This window comes from Mirounga angustirostris, unplaced genomic scaffold (genome assembly GCF_029215605.1).
Source record: "Mirounga angustirostris isolate CCGP_5_RB_7025 unplaced genomic scaffold, mMirAng1.0.hap1 SCAF_11, whole genome shotgun sequence".
Lineage (NCBI taxonomy): Eukaryota > Metazoa > Chordata > Mammalia > Carnivora > Phocidae > Mirounga > Mirounga angustirostris.
The window spans coordinates 109,074,453-109,095,228 of record NW_026991719.1 but is presented as its reverse complement, the minus strand read 5'-3'; the positions used below and the strand labels follow the sequence as shown (position 1 = coordinate 109,095,228).

The 20,776-nt window shown below is 46.9% G+C and overlaps 1 protein-coding gene across 1 annotated transcript in view; it reads left to right on the top strand.

The window, feature by feature from the left end:
• Positions 1-538: 538 nt before the first annotated feature.
• HS6ST2 (heparan sulfate 6-O-sulfotransferase 2) overlaps positions 539-20,776 on the top strand; it is a 287,081-nt gene continuing 266,843 nt past the window's right edge. Inside the window, exons 1-2 of the mRNA XM_045882678.3 lie at positions 539-1,016; positions 1,877-2,395. Coding sequence (XP_045738634.1) covers positions 589-1,016; positions 1,877-2,395 — 947 coding nt within the window. The 5' untranslated portion in view covers positions 539-588. The remainder of the gene's footprint in view (positions 1,017-1,876; positions 2,396-20,776) is intronic.

Below are 20,776 nucleotides of genomic sequence, written 5' to 3'. Positions count from 1 at the left end.
TTTTCTGGGTCTAAACCCCGGGGCTCTGCTGTGTGACCCCGGGCAAACGTCTTTCCCTCTCTGGACCTCGGTTTCCTCATTTACCACATCATCTTGGATTCGATGGCCCCACTCTGAGGTAGTATTTAGTCGTGTATCTTTCCTTCACTAAACCGTATAGGAGTGAAGCCTTCCTGTAGGCACGGGGCTGGATGCCGGGGATTCAGCAAGAAGAGGAGTAAGGGTGAGTCTCCGCTCTGCAAAAGCTCAGATTCCCGTTCTGCAACGTTTTTTTTTTTTTTTGCTCATGCTTTTCCCTCATGCTGACTTACCTTTTCAGAAAATGCCCCCGCTTCCGCTGGAGAATGGAAATTGGCAAAGACAGAGGGAAAAGGTCCAATTTGCGCCTTTGCTATTTTAGGGGAGGTTGAAATTGCCAGCCAAAGTGGAGTGATGCGCTCACTGGAGTGACCTCAAGTCCTCCCCAAGACAGGCGGAAACCCAGGTCCTCTGCTTGTGAAGTGGCTCGAGCTCTTAGGCGCGAGGCGTTATTACATAAATTCAAGCTCGCTGCCGATCCTTAGTACCCTGAGTTGCCTGAAGGGGGGAATGGCACTGCCTGCGTGTGCAGCCCGGGCGCTCGGGCCGCCGCTGCAACCGGAGCGAGGAGCGCCCGCCCGCACCACCTGTCCCCGCCGGCATTCCAGAGTAGAGGCCGAATTGGCAGCGAGCCGGCCCGGAGCAGTCGCCGCCTCAGTCCGCGCGGGCCCTCCTAGGGGTGTGTCTCGCGGCTTCAACTCCCAGCCGCTCCCGGACGAGCCCCTAAAGGCGTCTTCCTCCCTGGCGGGAGCCGCGCGCACCCCTCTCCTCGCGCTGCTGCCCCGAGGCCGCCGCAGGCGGATGCACGACCTCAGGAGACGCTGGGACCTGGGCTCCCTCTGCCGGGCCCTGCTCACTCGGGGCCTGGCCGCCCTGGGCCACTCGCTGAAGCACGTGCTCGGTGCGATCTTCTCCAAGATTTTCGGCCCCCTAGCCAGGTACGTTTCAGGCGAAAGCGGGACTCGCGCTCTCGGGCCGGGGCGCGCAGGAGCCGTGCGGGGAGGCAAGGCAGCCGTGCGGGGAAGGAAAGGGCGCAAAGTTCCAGCTGGCCGGTGGCGGCCGGCCTCGGGGGCTCCGGAGGGGCGCGGCGCGCCTTTGGCCACGCTGCGGCTCCCTCCCCGCCGTTCCGCGGGCGCCGGCAGCGCCGCGTCTCCGCTCGCTAGTCGGGCTGCCGGCGGACTCGTCCCCCCGGGGGAACTCCGGACGCCCGGCTCGGAGCTCACTCGAGGCGGCCTCCAAGGTGGGCAACGGGGCGCGGGCAAGGGCAGGGCTTCGGGGCGCACGGGGAGGGAGCCCGCGAGTCGCGCGGGCGGGGAGGCGGCGGCGCGCGCGCCCAGGAGACTGGGGGCACAGGCGCCGGGGAGAGTCCGGTGGGCGAAGCGGGACGGGGATGGGAGCCGCCGAGAGTGGAGCGGGACGCGCGGAGGCTCGGACCCGGGGGGAGGGTGTGAGTTGGGGAGTGGGGGCGACCGGGCCAGGCGGCGTCCCGTGGGGACCAGAGCCCGCGACGCGGCTCCGGAGAGCTCCGGCGGAGGGGGGGGACGGGGGGAGAGGGCAGGCGGCCAGCGGGAAGGAGTCGGGGGGAGGGGGGTGTGCGGCAGGAGCCACAGCGCTGAGCCTGCCGGGAAGGAAGGAAGCGGGGAAGGGCGCCGCCGCCGCCGCCGCCGTGGAGTACTCGGTGTGGAGGGGAGGGGGAGAGGGGGCGCAGCGGCGGCGCCGGGGGGAGGGGGCGGTGCGGGCGCAAGGCGAGCGCGGGCTGAACTGCGGGATTGACGTAACGAGCTTGGGTTTCCCCCAGCGTCGGGAACATGGATGAGAAATCCAACAAGCTGCTGCTGGCTTTGGTGATGCTCTTCCTATTTGCCGTGATCGTCCTCCAGTACGTGTGCCCCGGCACAGAATGTCAGCTCCTCCGCCTGCAGGCGTTCAGCTCCCCGATGCCGGACCCGTACCGCTCGGAGGATGAGAGCTCCGCCAGGTTCGTGCCCCGTTACAATTTCAGCCGCCGCGACCTCCTGCGCAAGGTAGACTTCGACATCAAGGGCGATGACCTGATCGTGTTCCTGCACATTCAGAAGACCGGAGGCACCACTTTCGGCCGCCACCTGGTGCGCAACATCCAGCTGGAGCAGCCGTGCGAGTGCCGCGTGGGTCAGAAGAAATGCACTTGCCACCGGCCGGGTAAGCGGGAGACCTGGCTCTTCTCCAGGTTCTCCACGGGCTGGAGCTGCGGGCTGCACGCCGACTGGACCGAGCTCACCAGCTGCGTGCCTGCCGTGGTGGACGGCAAGCGCGACGCCAGACTGAGACCGTCCAGGTGAGTGCGCCGCGCCCGCGGCCGAGCGGGGCCCTGGAGCGCGGGAGCGGACCTGGGCCTGGGCGGGCGGAGGGCGGGGAGGCGCGGCCGGCCGCTGCCGGCACCCCAGTGCGCACCTCTGGGCCCGGCGGGTGCGCCCGGACTGGGAGGGCGCCAGACTCCTTGGCGCGCACGCTCACGGCGCCGTGGCGGCCGCAGGAAGCCTGTCCGCTGCGGCCCGGGACGGCTCGTCTGTCTGTCGGCGGGTTGGCCTGCTCGGTGGCTGGGAGTGCGTGCGGGGGGCGGGAGGGGGGGCGGCCGGGAGGCCCCGAACGAGCGCCCCCCCTCGGCCGCCGCCGGGACAGGGTACCGCACGCGGACTCCGCGCTGGAGCGCCGGCAAGAACCGGTCTCTGTGTGTGAGGTCCCCGAGTCCCTCTTGTCTCTCTCTGCACCCCGGTTCCGAAGCCTCCTTTCTGCCCTCTCTTCCTTTTCCCGCTCCCGCATTCTCCCCCCACCTCCCTTTCTCACTTCGTCTATCTGCTTTCTCTCTTTCTCTTGCTCCGGTACATGTCGGTCCCTGGCCGCTCGCTCTTGCCTTCTCCCTCTCTTCTCACTTTGCTTCTCGTTCTTTCTCTTTTACCCTTTCTGATTTTTCTCTTTTTCCTTGACTTTTGCCACTCTCTTCTCTGTCCTCTGGTTCTGCTCTCCCTGGGCGAGTGGGTGTTCCTCTGCCGCTGTTTGGGGACACCCGGAGAGAGCTGGTGGGACCCAGCTTACACCCCCCACTCCTGGCAGCACTCGGGCCATCCGCAGCGCTTTGCGAGTGCGAGGGGGCACCTTGCATGCCGAAGGGCGAGCTGGGACGCTGCCCCGACCCCGTGTGGGGTTCGCTCTTGAGAAACCTCTCCAGATGTACATGTACAAATCCTGAGCCCCAGCGTGGGGGACCAGCAGCCCACGCGCTGGGAACCCCCGGGGCTGATGCGGAAAATGGTGATTTATGAAGAGCCTGTAGCCAGTTGCTTTTGAAGCTAGGGCATTTTCCTTCATGCAGCCGCAATGCCCGGTTGCTGGAGGTCACGGAGTGCCATAAAAGGGGGAGGGGGAGAAGGGCGTGTTGGGCTGGAGTTGCTCCAGCCAGGGCCCCGATTATGCCACTGTCCCTAAAACACATCAGGGCTGGGCCTGCGAGTCCAGGGGATGGACTGGATGAGTCTAATTGCCAGGGGGCGTCTGGAAGGGTCTTTGAGCAGGCAAGGACACGGCTGTGAGCTGTGCTCACTGCCTCTCCATCAGGCGACCCCAGGGGCCCTGTTTTCAGCAGCTGCCTACCTGGACCTGCTCCCAACTCCTACCTCCGCTGCCTCAACCGCTCCAATCCCTCCCCCCGCACCCCGCTGCAGGTTACTCTGTGCCTTGGACAAGGAGATGCTTTGCAGAGGACTCCTGGAATGCAAAAGCCAGTGCAGTTTCTTCTTTCCAGACGCAAGCAAATGGAGCCCTCTGACTCTCTGCTCACCCCTGCTCACGCTCCTTTCCCTCACTTTACGGCGGCCTTTCTGGAATGCTGGGATTCTGGCAGAATCTGTTGAATGTTCAGTGCCTTTACAGCCCTAATAGATTTTCTTCTTTCCATCCTAAGAGAACCTTGGCTCCAGGAAGGTTGTCGCCTCAGTCCATTGTAAGAATTGTGTAAGTCATTGTCACCTTAAGATACTGGGGTTTATTTAAGAAGATCCCAAACAATTCGGCAATATTGAAAATAATCTCACTTGCTGCTGGAGCTTGTAGGTGTAGAGCTCCACAGGACATATGCGCCTTTGAAAATCCTTCTGGACATGTAGATTGGGGTGTGACGCCGTCCCTAAAGACACCTTACAAATGTGGTCCCGATTATGTATTTGGTGGCCACTATCCTCTGGCACATTCCCTCAGAAAATTTCCATTAGATAACCAGTATCCTCAAGGGGAGGGTTCACCCTTTTGGATGGTCCCAAATCGAAGCGACATTATCTGACATGAAATGAGATTTTACTTAGTCGTAAAAGGGTGATACCACAGTGCCATCTAGTCTCATCGAAGAAGAACCACTTTTTAAAGAGTCAGAGTTACCGGATCTTACACCGTTTGCACAAATGAAATAAAATTTGCCAGAGAAACACATTGCCACCCCAAGGGCATCTTTTTATTTCATTAATTTCCACCCACCTCCAGAAATCTTCATCTCGAAGAATAGCGGTAGCTTGAGGGTTCCAGAATTTCCCAGGGTGTTGATACATCCCCGCCTTCAGGACCAGTTCAGTGAGTGCTGATAATCTAGAGGAGTGAAGGTATGCATGAAGTGTGTGTGTGTGAGTGTGTGTGTGGTGAAAATCGAGACACGGGGGCAGCAGTGCCACGTGGGGGTGAGGAGCCCGCCTCGGGAGATGAGAGTCAGCCGTGCGGAGTTCCCGCGCGGAGTGGCCTTCTGGGCCAGCTGGTGGTCTCTGTGCTCCGCTGAACCAAGGGGAACAGTGGGCCGCGCCTGTTTGGCCTGGGAGTCCTGACACCTGGGCCTTCGCTGCAGGCCGGCCACGAACCAGCTGTGTGACCTTGGACTGGAGCCTGTCCAGGCCTTGTATGTATGGAGTGTGCATCCCAGTGTCTGCTGAGCTTTCACATCCACTTATCTCTGGTATTTCGCCATAAACTTGCAGTATCTTTGGGGAGAGGGTGTTGTGGGCAAAAGTATCCCCATTTATCAGATGAGAGTGAAGGCCAAAGGGGTTGCCGGACTTTCTCAAGGTCGTCGAGCTCTGGGGTGGCCCGGCAGGAATCTTGCTTCAGTTCTGTCTGCTCCCTTGAGTGTGCCTTGATGAACGGGGTCCTGACCCAAGCACAGTGAGGCATTTCGTGGTAGTGATGCTCACAGAGGGAGTCCTGGATAAACGTGAACTGATAGTGGTACTACCCACATCGTCCCCGGTTTCAGTGATGCACTACCCATGTGAATTTGGACGCAGGATCGGACCGGGTTGCCACACCCCTGGGGGGGAGAAGAGGTTTCTAGCTCCCTGAGGCTCTCTGCTCCCTGGGGGTGGGTGGGTGAGTGGGGTCTCGTGGCTGGGTGGCTGCCATGTTGGAAATCACCACAAAGCTGCACAGGATAGGAGCACGCTTGGGGGCCTGGTGGATAAGCATCAGTAGGAGAGCCCAGCAGCAACAAGGGCCACCTTCTGACTCACAGCCATCTATCCACATGACAGGGGGTGTGAGAGGCCATCGTGGCTGCAAGCCAAGACCCTGAATCCTGCTCCCAGTGCTACTTTGGCCATGCTTCCCTGCCTCCGGGGATGGCAGCGGGCTCGGGTGATATATAACTGCTGAATAGAAATGACTGTGAGCACGTTGCCTGGTGAGGACAAAGACAGAGAATGCTGGGCTGGCAAAAGGTTCAAGTTGTTTATTTTTGAGAATAATATTTCTTAAAAAAAAAAAGAAGAAGAAGACAGAAACTAGAAATTGCATTTCATGCATCTGTCTACCAATATGTTGTTTGGGGTCAGAGAAGGGTCCTGCTCATTCTAGAATTTCTAAGACCATTTTTTGAAAATGTATCAAAACATTCTTGCTTACCAGCTGTTAAAACTCCCAAATTCTGCAGGCTTTTCTCAGGCCAAATTCCCTCTGTTTGTAGCCAACTCCAGAGCACCACTCTATCTGTGGGAGAAATTCCGAATTGGGCACAGGGAACGTGCGCTGGCCTCATTTTTCTGTGCCAGGTACTGTGTTGGCTGGCACACACAGGGGGCATAGGCCGGGTCCTGTGGCTCTACAGGTCAGAGGCTCTGAGCATGATATTCCTGTTGCATCCTAGACTCTGAGTGTCTCTGAATTTTCCAGCAGCCATACGGAAGAGTAATTAATTGTCATCTAAAATCCAGTAGGCTATCCCTGACGGGAAAGGACTAAAAGGCATTTATAGGGAGAAAAGCTCTCTTTTTCTTTCCCTTTCTTCCAAAAAGGTGGCTTTATTCTGAACGAGCTCCATCTTCGCAGGAACCCCATGGTGCCTGTGCCCATCACACCTCCCGTGCCCACACTCACACTCTTTCCCGTTTGGGATTTGGCGGTGAGGCGGGCTGATAGGTCTGGCTTGCAGCGATGCCACCCTGTGGCCCTTCGGGCTGTGGGCCACCTGGCTCTCACGGGGGGCAGCTTCATCGCCCAGCGTGCATTTCTTCAGCTGCCTTTGAGAGGAGCTGCTATACTCTCCCACCTGTTTCGCAGGAGAAGGGGAGAAACTCGCTGTCACATCTGTCGAACCTGGGCAGGATTTGTTAGCATTGCCGCATGGATGGCAGACGTGTTGTCAGAGTCCTGACAAAACTCTCAGTTCTCGGGTGGCTGCCTGGGTGGCTCAGTGGGTTAAGTGTCTGCCTTTGGCTCAGGTCATGATCTCAGGGTCCTGGGATGGAGCCCCGCCCTTCTCCCTCTGCCCCTCCCAACCCCCCCCTCCACCGCACGAACTCTCTCTCTCAAATAAATAAATAAAATAAAATTTAAAAACCTCTCAGTTCTCGGGGTAGTATAAAAGGCTCTTCAGACTTAGCATTTCTTAATAGTAATTTTAGAGAAGTGGTGTTATGCAGCAAGAAGAATGTCAGAGCTTGTCTTTTATAGATGTCTGTCGTCAACTTCAGTAGTATGAAGTGACATTAAAGATTAGTCATCTTTTCCATCGTTATTCATTAAACAAAATTTTGTGAAACTGCCCATTATCTTCCAGGGAAGGCATGTCATCCTTGCTCTCGCAGAGTTTACGGCAGAACAAAATAATTTGGTATCTTAGACATTTAATAAAGGAGATGAATTTTATTTGGAAATGATTTGAATATCAAGCATGTCTTTAAAATGTCACACCTTTACAGGAATATAGTGAAACACAGAGAAGAGTCCATCTGTTTATGGGGAAGTTGATGTCTAATCAGGAAACTCTGAAGAATTGTGATCTCTGCACAGTGCTAGAAGTTGGGGGCGGTTAGAGCCTAGAGAAAGCCAGAAAAGCCAAGGTCACCGTCTTCAGCCTCAAGTCCATAAAGATTAGAGGGCAAAATGCAGAACTGTGGGTCAGAGTGGGGGTAGAGGTGAAGGGGGGGGGGGCTTGTGATTTGGGGCAGGTCCATCCCCCTCTGTAGAATGGGAGATTTAACCAAGATACTTTCTCAGGCCCATTCCTTCTAAACAATGAAGAATAGGCCAGAAAAAGGCGAGATGTATTCAGGAACACGTCTGGGAATAGGTGGGCTGTATTTAGAAGAAAAGAGACATTGTGGGTGGGCATGGCATCCTCCTGGCATCGTGCGGTTCAGCAGCCTCACCTAGCCAGGGCTGGCCAGAACTGAGAAGGTCATGGTTGGGACAGGGTGAAGGAGGGAGGTGGGGTGAGGCCTCATGGTCGAGGTCCTGGGATGGCAATGAGGAAGTTGAACCCCGGTGAGTAGGAGAAGCCCTTGGATGGAAGGAATGTAAGAAATACAAAAGGAAACAAAGGCTGGAGTCCAGCTGAATGCCCCTCCCTGATTTCTAGTTTGGAGTGGAGGTGGTACCAGTGATCAATTCAGAGAGGTCGAGAAGGGGATCTAGTGTGGGTGGGGTGGGCACTATACATACTACAGAGTTGTGGCCGGTCTATGTTGCCCGGACTCGTAGGGAAGGGAAAACCACTCTGGGGCAGATGAGGGCTTCGTTGTGTATGTGGGAGTCTGTGAACCCAGTTAATCTGCTTTCATAATTGGCATTATTATTTATTTTATTTTATTTTATTTTTTTTTTTAAGATTTTTTATTTATTTATTTGACAGAGAGAGACATAGCGAGAGCAGGAACACAAGCAGGGGGAGTGGGAGAGGGAGAAGCAGGCTTCCCGCGGAGCAGGGAGCCCGAGGTGGGACTCGATCCCAGGACCCTGGGATCATGACCTGAGCCGAAGGCAGATGCTTAACGACTGAGCCACCCAGGCGCCCTGGCATTATTATTTAAATGATAGCTGCAACTCACATGTGGGACTCTTAGCCAAGGCAAAGGATGTTTGAAGGGAGGAAAAGATAGATCGCATAAAAAGGAGAACTGTTCATCTGTCAAAAAGTAGCCAAAATGAAATGGCATATTGTCAAACTGATGACAATAGGCACAACAAATAAAACAGAGAAAAAGATGACATCTTTTCTGTATAAGGAACTCCTACAAATTGATTAGAAAAACAAAGGATATGAACAGACAAGTTACGACAGGGGACCCACAACTAGTTTGCAGATGTGGAAAAACTGTTCAGTCCCACTGGGAGTAAAGGTATGCAACTTTAAGTCATTAAGTGTAGGAACACCTTTTGCCTCTCTAATTAGCCCTGATTTAAAAAAAAATAAAAAAAAATAAAAAACCTCAACATACATCACCACCACCATCAATCCCATAATTCTCATACATCGTTAGTGGCCATATAGATTTGAAGGATTCTTTTGGAAATAAATTAGATAACATAAATGGAGAAGATTAAAAATACTTCTTTCTTTGACCCAAAATTTCTTTTCCAGGATTTTACTGAAAACCATAATCCTATATGTGTTTTTCATTCCCTCACTCATTTATTTCTTCACTTTTTAATCAACAAATAATTACTTTGTGTCCCCCATCACTGGGGTATGTGCTGGGGGCCCTGTTGTGGTTCCTGCCTTCATGGAGTGGGAAAGATAGACATGAAACCAACAATTAATGGCTTAAAATTGTGAGAAATGCCATGGGGGGGGTAAGTATAGGATGATATAATTAGGTACACTGGGAGGCTAGCTGGAGTTCTTTATAAATGCAACAAATTGGAAAAATCTGGACATCCACATAGAGGAGAATGGTTCAAGGAATCTCAGTACATCCACTTGAAGGATTATTAGAAAATCATTTAAATGTCTTTTCAGAGAGTATGGAAAATTGCTGGTGATTTAAAGCTAAGGGAAAAAGAGATAGACAATTATGGACCCAGTATAACTACAGCTATGTTAGAGAGAGGGAGTGGGGAGAGGGAGAGACGGAGAGACACACACACAAAAACATCTTCCCATTCCTCCCAACCTAAGCGTAAAAGACAAAGAATGAGAGAAAAATACCAGGATATTAGTAAATCAATTCGTGATTTATTCTTATTCTTTTTTTTTAAAGATTTTATTCATTTATTTGACAGAGAGCAAGCGAGCGCACACACAAGCAGGGGGAGTGGGAGAGGGAGAAGCAGGCTCCCCACTGGGCAGGATCATGACCTGAGCCGAAGGCACACATTTAACCCACTGAACCACCCAGGCGCCCCGGTTTATTCTTATTCTGCTTCTCTGAGGGTTTTGCATTTCCTTTATGAGTATGCACTACTTTTATAATAAAAGTAAACATTAACAGTTTTTAAAATGATGTTTTATCATGGCTGTGATAAATTATACTCATGTCAACTTTTTGGTTCCTGAAGACCATGGCTGGCTATTCCATTAGCTTCTTGATATCCAGGGAGTTCTTTTTTTTAAAATTTTATTTATTTATTTGAGAGAGAGAGAGAGCAGGGGGAGAGGGGGAGGGGGAGAGGGAGAGAGGGAGGGGCAGGGACAAGCAGGCTCCCTGCAGAGTGGAGATGGGGCGGGGCTCCATCCCAGGACCCTGACCAGAGATCATGACCTGAGCTGAAGTCAGACGCATAACTGACAGAGCCACCCAGGCGCCCCAGTATCTGGGGGAGTTCTTAATGAGGAGAGCAGTCTCAGCTAAATAAACTTTCAGACTAAAAGGCGGAGGTGATAAGTCAGGAATTGGCTGTTGATTTTTTTGATGAGTGGCTGTTATCATACGCCAAAGAAACCATGGAACGCTTACACCAGTACATCATAGAGATATTTGAGTATATGGCTATTGTTTCTTCTCTGTTTAAAAATTAAGTGGGACAGGAAATTAATAATGGCACGCAGTTGGAAATAATAAGACTTGCTCGGCTTGGCCAGAGCCACCCAAGGCAGCCTGGACTTTGAATCTTCATGAGCCTCTTTCCAAGTGAGCAGATACCAGAGCTAATGGTCTGGCTATAAGAGTCAAGTCTTGGGGCTCTTTCTAAACAGCCACCACTGAGAGTTTAGGTCAGTTAGTGCTCGAGTTGCCCTCATTCTGGAAAGAAAGGGAGTCCACTTTGCTGGGGCAGCCTCCTCCCAGAGCAGTTTTCCTTCGTAAGAGCATTTCCCCTGGTTAACTATAAATTAAATTATGCTTATAAATTAATGAATATACTTATGAAGTAAATTTATAAATTATGCATTAAGTTGCTTAGAACACTTCATTCCTCAACTGCTCTGGATATCTGAGGGGCTACTAGATACATTGAGGTGCATAATCCGGCTGTTGAAACTCCGCTAAAACTCCGTTCTAGGTACTAGTTATTTTGACAGCGTAAAGAATGTGCTTCACGGGCGCCTGGCTGGCTCAGTTGGTTAAGTGACTGCCTTCGGCTCAGGTCATGATCCTGGAGTCCCGGGATCGAGTCCTGCATCGGGCTCCCTGCTCGGCGAGGAGCCTGCTTCTCCCTCTGACCCTCCCCCCTCTCATGTGCTCTCTCTCTCTCTCTCCCATTCTGTCTCAAATAAATAAATAAAATCTTAAAAAAAAAAAAAAGGAATGTGCTTCACAGTGGAAAAGCTAATATCGACATTCCATGACAAATAAAATAAGATATCTAGTCATTGAGTTTAGGGGGAAAAAAAAGTATGGGTGGGAATGTTCTCTTTTCCCTTAAAGCATAATGAAGAATCCAACTAATGGTCTATATCTTCTAATACAATGCCATTGTAAGCTTCCAGAAATATTTGTCTAACTTCAGTAAAATATTTATTGGCAAAAGAGCTTTTCTAGTTTTACTGGGTATTGGACTTCACAGATTATTCTGTTGGTCTTATTGCATCCCATTTGTTATTTCTGCCATTTTGCCTCTAAGAACAGTGTTGAAGACTTTGACACATTTCAGAGCATTACACTAAATAAATCTGTCTTGCACATTCCACTGTGCTTTTTCTGGAATATTATAAATATTCAAATATAGGCACACTTGCAAATTCAAAATAAAATTCAATACATGCAAATTCTGCATAAATTTCATATTTATAACTTAGCAATAGTTATGAACTTGTTATCCTATGATATAAATGTATCAAATAGGAGCTCATGGGAATTTCCAATAAATATATTTTTCTGATTAAACTGTGGATTCTTTTTTAGTCACAATTTAAGCTTCAATTCTGGGATATATTATAAGAGAATAATTTGCACTTCATTTACTCTGAATTGTCAAGAATCATGTTCTTCCCCAATGTAAATGTCTGCAAAAAGGACTTCTTACTCAGTTTGATTGCTTTTTAAATTTTACTAGCAGAGATGCCCTAGTGAGCCTAAGAGAATTGGTCTGTTTCTTGCGAAGAGTTTAGTTCTAATGAATCACTTCCATGCACTTTTCTGAAGGAATACAGAGCAATTGAAATGTGTAATGCATTGATTTACATCAAATGGATTAGGTCTGTGTGCACCATTCCTTGCATTAATTGACTTTCTCCCATAACTGTACTAATAAAGACAAGTCTTCAGTATAGTACCAGCTCCAATTCACTGATGGAGATCATTGGACTTTTGCTAACTTCCCACAGGAGAATGACTGCAAGCAGAGTATTTAGAAATTGACCAGGGTAACCAGTTATAGCCAGGAAACTCAGAGATGCTTTAAACAGGTCCTTTGATCTTGGCAGCCAGCTTCTCAGTTGTTATAAATAAATAGAAATCGACTAAACCCCAGTTGAAAGACACAGATTATCACACTGGAGGAGAATAGAAAATCCAGCTACGTGCTGTGTATAAGAGACAAAGCTAATACATAAGGATATAGGTAGGATTGGAAAGGATATAGTATGCAAATACTAACCAGAAGGAAGCTAAAGTAGTTAAACTGGTATCAGACAAATAGACTGAAGCAAAACCTTTATTGGGGATCAACAGGATCACTGAATAATGGCAAAAAGTTCCACTTTTCAGATAGCAGTTCTAAACTCGTACGCACTTAATACCATTTTAAAATATATAAAACAAAAATTGACAGGGCTATAAGGAGACATTGTAAAATCTGCTAACCACTTTCAGAAATTGACAGATGAAAAAAACACAAAAATGGGTAAGGATACAGAAGATTTGGTTAACAAGCTCAGTGCAGTGGACCTGCACCCAATTAGAAGAACGCACATTCTTCTCAAGCACATATGGAACGCTTGTAAAAATAGACCATATACTAAGCTGTAAAGTTAGTCTGGAAAAACTTCAGTGAGTAAATATCTTACAGACCATACGATCTGCCCATGCAGTGCTTAGTCACTAGATGCTGTAACCAGTCAGGCAGGAACAAGGGATCAGGCTCTATCTGAGTGCATGAGAAGGAACATTAGTAGTCTGATATATTTGGAAGTATCGCCAATCCTTCACCGACCACATCAGGCTTCCTAATTCATATGCAAGAGTGTAGAACTCCAAGACTTTGTCAAAGAGAAGTACTGGAAAGTGATGGTTTGACCCAGGTAGCTTGGCCTGACTTTCCCTGAAGACCTATTAAGATTTTGGGGTACTTATGAAGCCAGGGCCTATGCCAAGGGCAGATCATGTATTTTTCTCTTTAATCCTCAAAACAGCCCTGTAAGGTAGATGTTTTAAAAACCCATTGAAAGTTAAAAAATAAACAAACAAACAAAACCAGAGAATTGGGCCCAAATCTACCCAGCCAGCGAATATTGGAGCTGGCAATTAAAATCAGCTGGGTTACATGTCCTGTCTGATACGTTTTAATGTCTGCTAAATTTGCAGACAAATTTCCAAAAGCCTCTACCCGTTTTTTGGCCGTGTCTACTATACAAGCTAAGTAAAATGGAGACCTGTTAACTGATTTTGTTTTTCAAAGCATCTTTTAGAAAGTTCAGTAAAAATTACTCTTTAAGGGTGAATTCTGCAGCTCTTTTTGCCCCTTCTTAAATAAAGATTTAGATATCCAACAATAAAAAAAAAGTAGATATCCAAGATACTGCAAATGCTTTCGACACTGATGTACACAGAAGAATGCTGTTTAAGGGGAAATAAAAAAAGAAAGGAGTTACATTAGAGGAAAGATTTTTTTTTCAGATAAGGAAAATGAGGACTTTAACTGTATTTTAATTTATGCCCCATGTGGACTTAAAATATGGTGCACACACTTGATAAGATTTGTAAGAGGCCAAAGCATCTTAGTCCTTCTGGAATGTTGGCAGTTGGTTCATTAGCAATGACCGCAGCCTGTTTCTATAAATGACCATTGCTTTCTTTTGCTGCATTTGGTCTGTGTAGACACAGCCTTTGGAGGGCAGTGTGAACGAGTTTGGCCAGATCAGTTCATATAGCCCCGAAACACAAGGAGCCAGTCAAATAAGGACACTTTCTCCAAAACCAAGTGATGAATCCTGAAGCCTGCTCTCATCCCCGGGGGCTCATCACGAAGAGAGGAGTCACACTTCTCTCTCTTTTGGAAGAGGTGGCTTTGGAAAAGAGAATATGTAAATTAGCATGGGCCTACCAGCCTGGCAGACATTAATGCGGGTGGCCAAGAAATTAGGTTGACGGCATTGGAAGCATGGGAAAAAGATGCCCACGATAACCAGAGGCCAGTGTGACCTTGGAATGGTGGCCATCTTGGCAGATACCTCACTGCTGAGACTTTGCTAAGTAGAAGATTAGCTGGCATGACATCCCGAAGGTTGGAAAATGGAGCCTATTTACTAGATACACTAGAGGCAAAAACTACTTATTATTTTCGTGATTGGTTTTGCTGAGGGTGGTACAGTATGTTCTAGGAGCGTAATAGGTCAACTCCAACTCATGAAAGCAATGTTGAAATGAAGCATATTGGGGTGAATGATGCATAGTAGGCTGTTTATGAAAAGTCACTTCAATACGAACTTTAATGGACACGTAGAAACGATTTTACACATAAACACACCATAAGATTAATGAAAGACAATTATGCTAATATGTGACTGTGGACCTGAAGCAAGGTATTTTTTAAAAATATTTTGCGTTATTGAACAAAATGGCCTGTGCATATTTCTTTTAGGTAGGGATCCATGCTTAGCATCTACCACTCTTAGTTTGTTCTTTGTGACTTGGAAGCAAAGCAAAAGATAAAAAAGATATCATTTTAGCTTTAGTATAGCATTTTACAATCTTCTGGCAGCTTTTGTATTTATAACCATATGGGTGTACATTAAATCTGCATATCTCTCTCTCATTTATATGTTTATGAAGTTATAAAGATATACACATGTGCACACAAAGTAATTAAGCAAGTGATATGTGTTTGACAATGTTTGGTGACTTAATGCCAATTAGAGGGGGGTTAAAAAAAAACCCTTGCTTTTCTAATCCAATTGCTTCCATGCTTTTTGGTTTATGCACTTAAGGACAGAATCCATTTAAAGTGCAGAAATTTGCATACATGCAGCTTTGAGTGAGACTTCTATTTATTCCAGATGGCCTTGAAAAATTATTACCGAGGGCCTTAGAGACCTGGATGTCACAAGATCCATTATGATGAGATTGAAATCACACTTGGGTTTGCAGCAGTTTCTCCTGTATGAGAGGGGGTATACTTTTGACATGGGCGCTGAAGGTATGTATGTGGCTTAGCTAGACTGTTCAGTGAAGCCAGATGAGCTTAGCTCATCTCAAGGAAGGAGTCCTGTGTGGCAGGCACCTCATCTACCCCTATTGTAGGAAAGTGGTTCATGATTTTCTGGAGTTCAGCTGAATGCTAAGTGAAAGGCTGCATATGGGATTTGCATGCGCGGAAGTGAGCAGTTACATTGACAGTCTCTCCCCTTTTAAAAAAATATAGTTGGATTGGAATGAGCACGATTGCGGTGCTCCCCATTGAATGTCATTTTTTGTTTTGCTTTTCAATCATGGTGATGTAACCACTATTCATTGTAGGCAGTTTATAGGTTCTAGTGTCTAGGGACAGGATGTGGGGGCTCAGGTTGTGACCTTTGGCTGGGAATATCTTCTCTAGAGAATGTCGCGGAGGTCAGGTTTCCATGATGACCGCAGACAGGCCAAGGACCACGAAACCAGCTCTTTCTGATTTGCTGGGGTCTGACTCTGGGATGCAGCTCTGTCTGGTTAACGGAGAGGAACTCTTGTATGTAGCGAGCTTGCAAAGATGGAGAGATCTGAGTGCCACAAAGCCTAAGGTATGCACAGCTCAATTATTTGGCTCTTGGTCTCTGAATTTGGCTTAGCACAAGAAACCTAGAAGGAAGAAGACGAATGTTCTCCCACAATTTCAAGCTGGTAGAAATATTCACAAAATGGTGGGAGTTCCAACTGAAACGTCAGAAGCTCAAGTTGGGTCTGAGGAAGAGACATACCATTGGGGGGGACAAAAGATAAATTATTGCCATAATTAAATGGCAGGTTGCCTCTTAATGATTTAGACCTCCCCTTCCCAGGTATAGCTTTGGGGACAATTAGTTGCACAATTAGGCTTCAGGGCCCTAGAGGGAGGCAGTGGCGCCATGAAAACTGCCAGCTGTAATGGTAACCACGTAGGTCTCAGGGCCACTGGTGGCTGTCAACTTGGAATTCTGGGACACCATGGTTCTGCTGGATTAGGGGTGAGAGCTGGTTTGGGGTGCCTCTGATGATTCAGCGTAATTCACTCAAGATTCATCCAAGCTGTTGCTTGTATCAACAGTTCATTCTTTTTTTATTGCTGAACAATCTTCCATGGTAAGTATGAACCCCAGTTTGTTTAACCACTCACCTGTTGAAGGACATCTGGGCTGATTCTAGTTTTTAGCTATCATGAATAAAGCTGCTATGAACATTCATGTATAGGCTTTTGTGGAATGATCTGTGTTCATTTCTCTAGGATAATGCTCAAGAATGCAATTGCTGGGTCCTTTGTAATTATGTGTTTAGTTTTATGAGAAACTGCCAAACTGTTTTTACAGAAGGACTATATATTGTTTCACATTCCCAGCAGCCACGCATGGGTGATCTAATTTCTCCCTATCCTTGCCAGCATTTGGTGTTGTCACTATTTTTTATTTTAGCCATTCTGATAGGTGTGTAGTAATATCTCATTGTGGTTTTAATTTACCTTTCTCTGATGGCTGATGATATTCAGCATCATTTCACATGCTGACCAGCCATCTGTGCATCCTCTTTGGTGGAATGCCTGTTCATGCTATTTGCCCGTTTTCTGATGGGATTCTTTTTTCTTTAACTGTTGAGTTTTGGGTGTTATTTATAAATTCTGTATATTAGTCTTTGGTCAGATGCATTGTTTGCAAATATTTTCTCTATGTCCATTGCCTGCCTTTCATCTTCTTCATGTGGCATTTGACAGAGCAAAATTTCCTTTTTTTTTTTTTGAGAGACAGTGCACATGTGAGTGAGGAGGGGAGGGACAGAGGGAGAGAGAGAGAGACAATCTTAAGCAGACTCCACACCCAGTGTGGACCCCGATGGGGGAGGGGGCTTGATCTCATGACCCTGAGATCATGACCTGAACCGAAATCAAGAGTTGGCTGAGTAACCGATTGAGCTACCCAGGAGCCTAGGCACAGTGAAATTTCTGATTTTGATGTGGTCCAGATCATGATTTGGTGTCAAGTTTGAGAATTCTCTGCCTAGCCCTAGATCTTGAAGGTTTTGTCCTGTGTTTTTTCTAAAGATTTTGTAGTTTTAATTTTTACTTTTAAGTCTATGATACATTTTTAAATTATTTCCTTATTTAGATACAATTCGTGCATCATAATATTCACCCTTTTAAAGCACACAGTCCAGTGGCTTTTAATATATTCAGAAGGGGACCCAACTTATTCTTCTCCACGTGGATATCAGTTGTCCCAGCGTCATTCATTGAAAAGACATTTTTCTTTATGAATTGCCGTGGTACTTTTGTTGAAAATCAACTGACCATCAGTGTATGGATTTATTTTTGGAATCTTAATTGTATTTTATCCATCTGTATAGTCATTTTAAAAATATTTTATTTTGGGGCGCCTGGGTGGCTCAGTTGTTAAGCATCTGCCTTCAGCTCAGGTCATGATCCCAGGGTCCTGGGATTGAGCCCCGCATCGGGCTCCCTGCTCCATGGGAAGCCTGCTTCTCTTACTCCCCCTGCTTGTGTTCCTTCTCTTGCTGTGTCTCTCTCTGTCAAATAAATGGATAAAATCTTTAAAAAAATTTTTTTTATTTTTAAGTAGTCTCTATACCCAACGTGGGGCTTGAACTTTTCAACCTCGAGATCAAGAGTCGCACACTCCACCAACTGAGCCAGCCAGACACCCCTCATTGTAGTTTTAAAGGATGGTTCTTATGTCCCCTCTTTCATTCTTGATTTTAGCAATTGAGTCTTTTATTTTCTTGGTCAGTCTAGGTTATGATTTGTCAATTTTGTTGATCTTGTCAAAGAACCAACTTTTGGCTTCATTGATTTTCTCCATTCTTTCCAACTCTCAATTCCCACTGCAATCTGTAATATTTCTTTTCTTCTGCTTGCTTTGGGTTTAGTGTGCTTTTTCTTTTCCAGTGTCTTGTGGTGAAAATTAAGTTATTGATTGAGATCTTTCTCTTTTTTTTTTACATTCATAGCTATAAAATATTCTCTAAGAGCTGCTTTGGTTGCATCCTATAAGTTTTGGTATGTTTTGTCTTATTTTAATTTATCTCAAAGATTTCCTAATTTCCTTTGTGCTTTCTTCTTTGGACCATTGTTTATTTAAGAGTGCATTGTTTGAGTCCCACATATTTATGAATTTCCCAAATATCCTCTTTAAGTGATTTATAATTTCATTCCACTGTGGTCAGAGAACATACGCTATGTGATTCAGTCTTTTAAAATATATCGAGAAGTGTTTTATGGACTACCATATGGTCTGTACTAGAGATTGCTCTGTGTGCATTTGAGAAGACTATGTTCTGTTGATGATGGAGTGTTCTATAGATGACTGCTAAGTCTTGGTTTATTGTACTGCTCAAGACTTCTGTGTCCTTGTTGCTGTTTTTCTACTTGTTCTAGCCATTATTGAAATTGGGGCATTGAAGTCTCCAGCTATTATTATTGAGTTTTCTATTTCTCTTTCTAATTCTGTTTTTGCTTCATGTATTTTTAAGGTATACATTGTAACTTTTTGGAATCAACTTCATATAATACATTATAGTTAGGAATGTTTCTAGAAATGTTTCCCTTAATCTATTCCTTCATCTCCCTTTTTGTGCTGTTATTGTTATGAAATTTACATCTATATTTTACAAAGCCAGCAGTACATTATTGTCCCTAAACATCAATTATTTAGAAGCGCACTTGAGAAGAATTCTACTGTTGTTGGGTGGAGTTCATTAGATCCTGCTCTTGGGTCAATGTTGATTAGGTCTTGTTGGTTGAAGGTATTGTGGAGATTTTGTATATCCTTGTTGATTTTCTGTCTAGTGTTTCTCTCAGTTGTTGAGAGAGAGGTGTTAGAGTCCCTAGTCATAATTGTGGATTTGTCTGTTTCTCCTTTCCGTTCCATCAGTTTTGCCTTTATATATTTTGCAGCTCTGTTGTTTGTTACAGACAGATCTGGGATTGCTATGTGTTCTGGGTCAACTGACTCTTTCATTATGTAATATCCTCCCTTTGGTTTTGGTCATTTTCTTTGTTCCAGGGTCTATTTTATCTAACATGAACATAGCCACTTAGGCTTTTTTCTGACTGATGTGTGCATGAATGCATGATATATCTTTCTTTCTACCTCTCAGTGCCTTCTAAAGCTTATTTAATGTATCCATACATATCTGTAATTACTTGGAGGAATAGAGAGAAATGTGTATACTCCACCCTGTCCAGAACTGGAAGTACATATAGTTCACCTGGTTTCTGTTTGCTTGGATGATCTGGGTTGGCTGTTTAAGGCATCGAGGCTGTGTGTTGCACACTCCTGATTTTAGCACAGTAATCCCATGTTACTAAGTCAACTTCTCTGTACATCGAGCGTTGTAGTGGCTCTGTTTTCTTTATTTCCAGGGGTCAGACTCTTGAAGTCCAACTATTTTTAATTAAATATGCCCCCACCTTTTCTTATTTTGGTTGCATCCATCTCTCCTTTTCCTTTGCCTATGGAGGCATTTGGTTTTGGAGAGTTGGGATGATGTGGGAGCTGGACATTTCTGTCTGCTGCCACAAGCTCAGCATGAACAGAAACAAAAAACTGTCTGTCTCACGCTAAGATGTAGGACCGGTAACACGACCTACTTTGACTAGGTTGGACTCTTTCTCGTATGTACCGAATGCCTCCTGTGAGCCAGGCTCCGGTCGGGTGTTGGGATGACAGAGCTGGCCGTGCCAGAGACACTGACTTTGGAGCGTTCTCAGACTAGTGAGGGGCGGCCAGTAAGCAAATAGGGTGATCAGCACTGTCATGAAGCTGAGCACATGTCGCTGTGAGGATGGAGAGGAGGGTCTCTCAAGGGCTCTGCTGTTGGAGGTGACACCCGGACTGAGTCCCCAAGGCTCGACAGCCAGGCAAGGCACAGGGGAAAACCTGAGGACGCAGCACAAGTAAAGGCGTAGCTGCAAGAGCGTGTAGGGCTTGTACGTAGGGGCTGGGATGAGATCCGTGACCTCGCAGCTAGAAGCCAGGGCACATGGAGCCTTGTGGGGCATGGAACATATTGGGGACTTTATACTTAGCACTGTCAGAGGGCATGGGGAGTCAAACAGAGGAGTAACGTGATCCGATTTGTGTTTTAACTCCTCTCCTCATCGGCTGTGTGGAGAGGGGACAGGAGAGGGCTGAGAACACGGCAGGGAACCCAGTTAGAAGACTGTGGAAGTCTAGGGCAGATGGGGTGGTGGCTGGGCTAGGGGCACGTGGAAGGGTAAATGGTTTCAGGAAGTATCTGGGAGGAAGAACAGCAAGAATGTGTAACTGAAATGTGTGGATCCTGGGGAGTGAGAGAGTGTTGTTAATATCAGAATGAGTTGCTTCACTTAAAAGTAACTCTTTTAACCCATTTTCCCCTAATAACAAAGAATATCGTTAAGTTATTGGTGTCCATATGTCTGTGTTCTGAATCTCAGGCTAACCAAGGATTGATTCTGCCCATATTTCCCCGCAATCTTATAGGAACACATTTGAGGGTATCTCTTGATGATTCAGCCACTGTTTCAAACATGCTTATTTAAAACCTAAAATGCATCAACTTCTATGATTTTGTAGCTATTGTTGTTCTTTGCTTTAGCTTGAAATGTTTTAATGATCCCCAAACATTGGTATTATTTGAATTTTGCCTATATT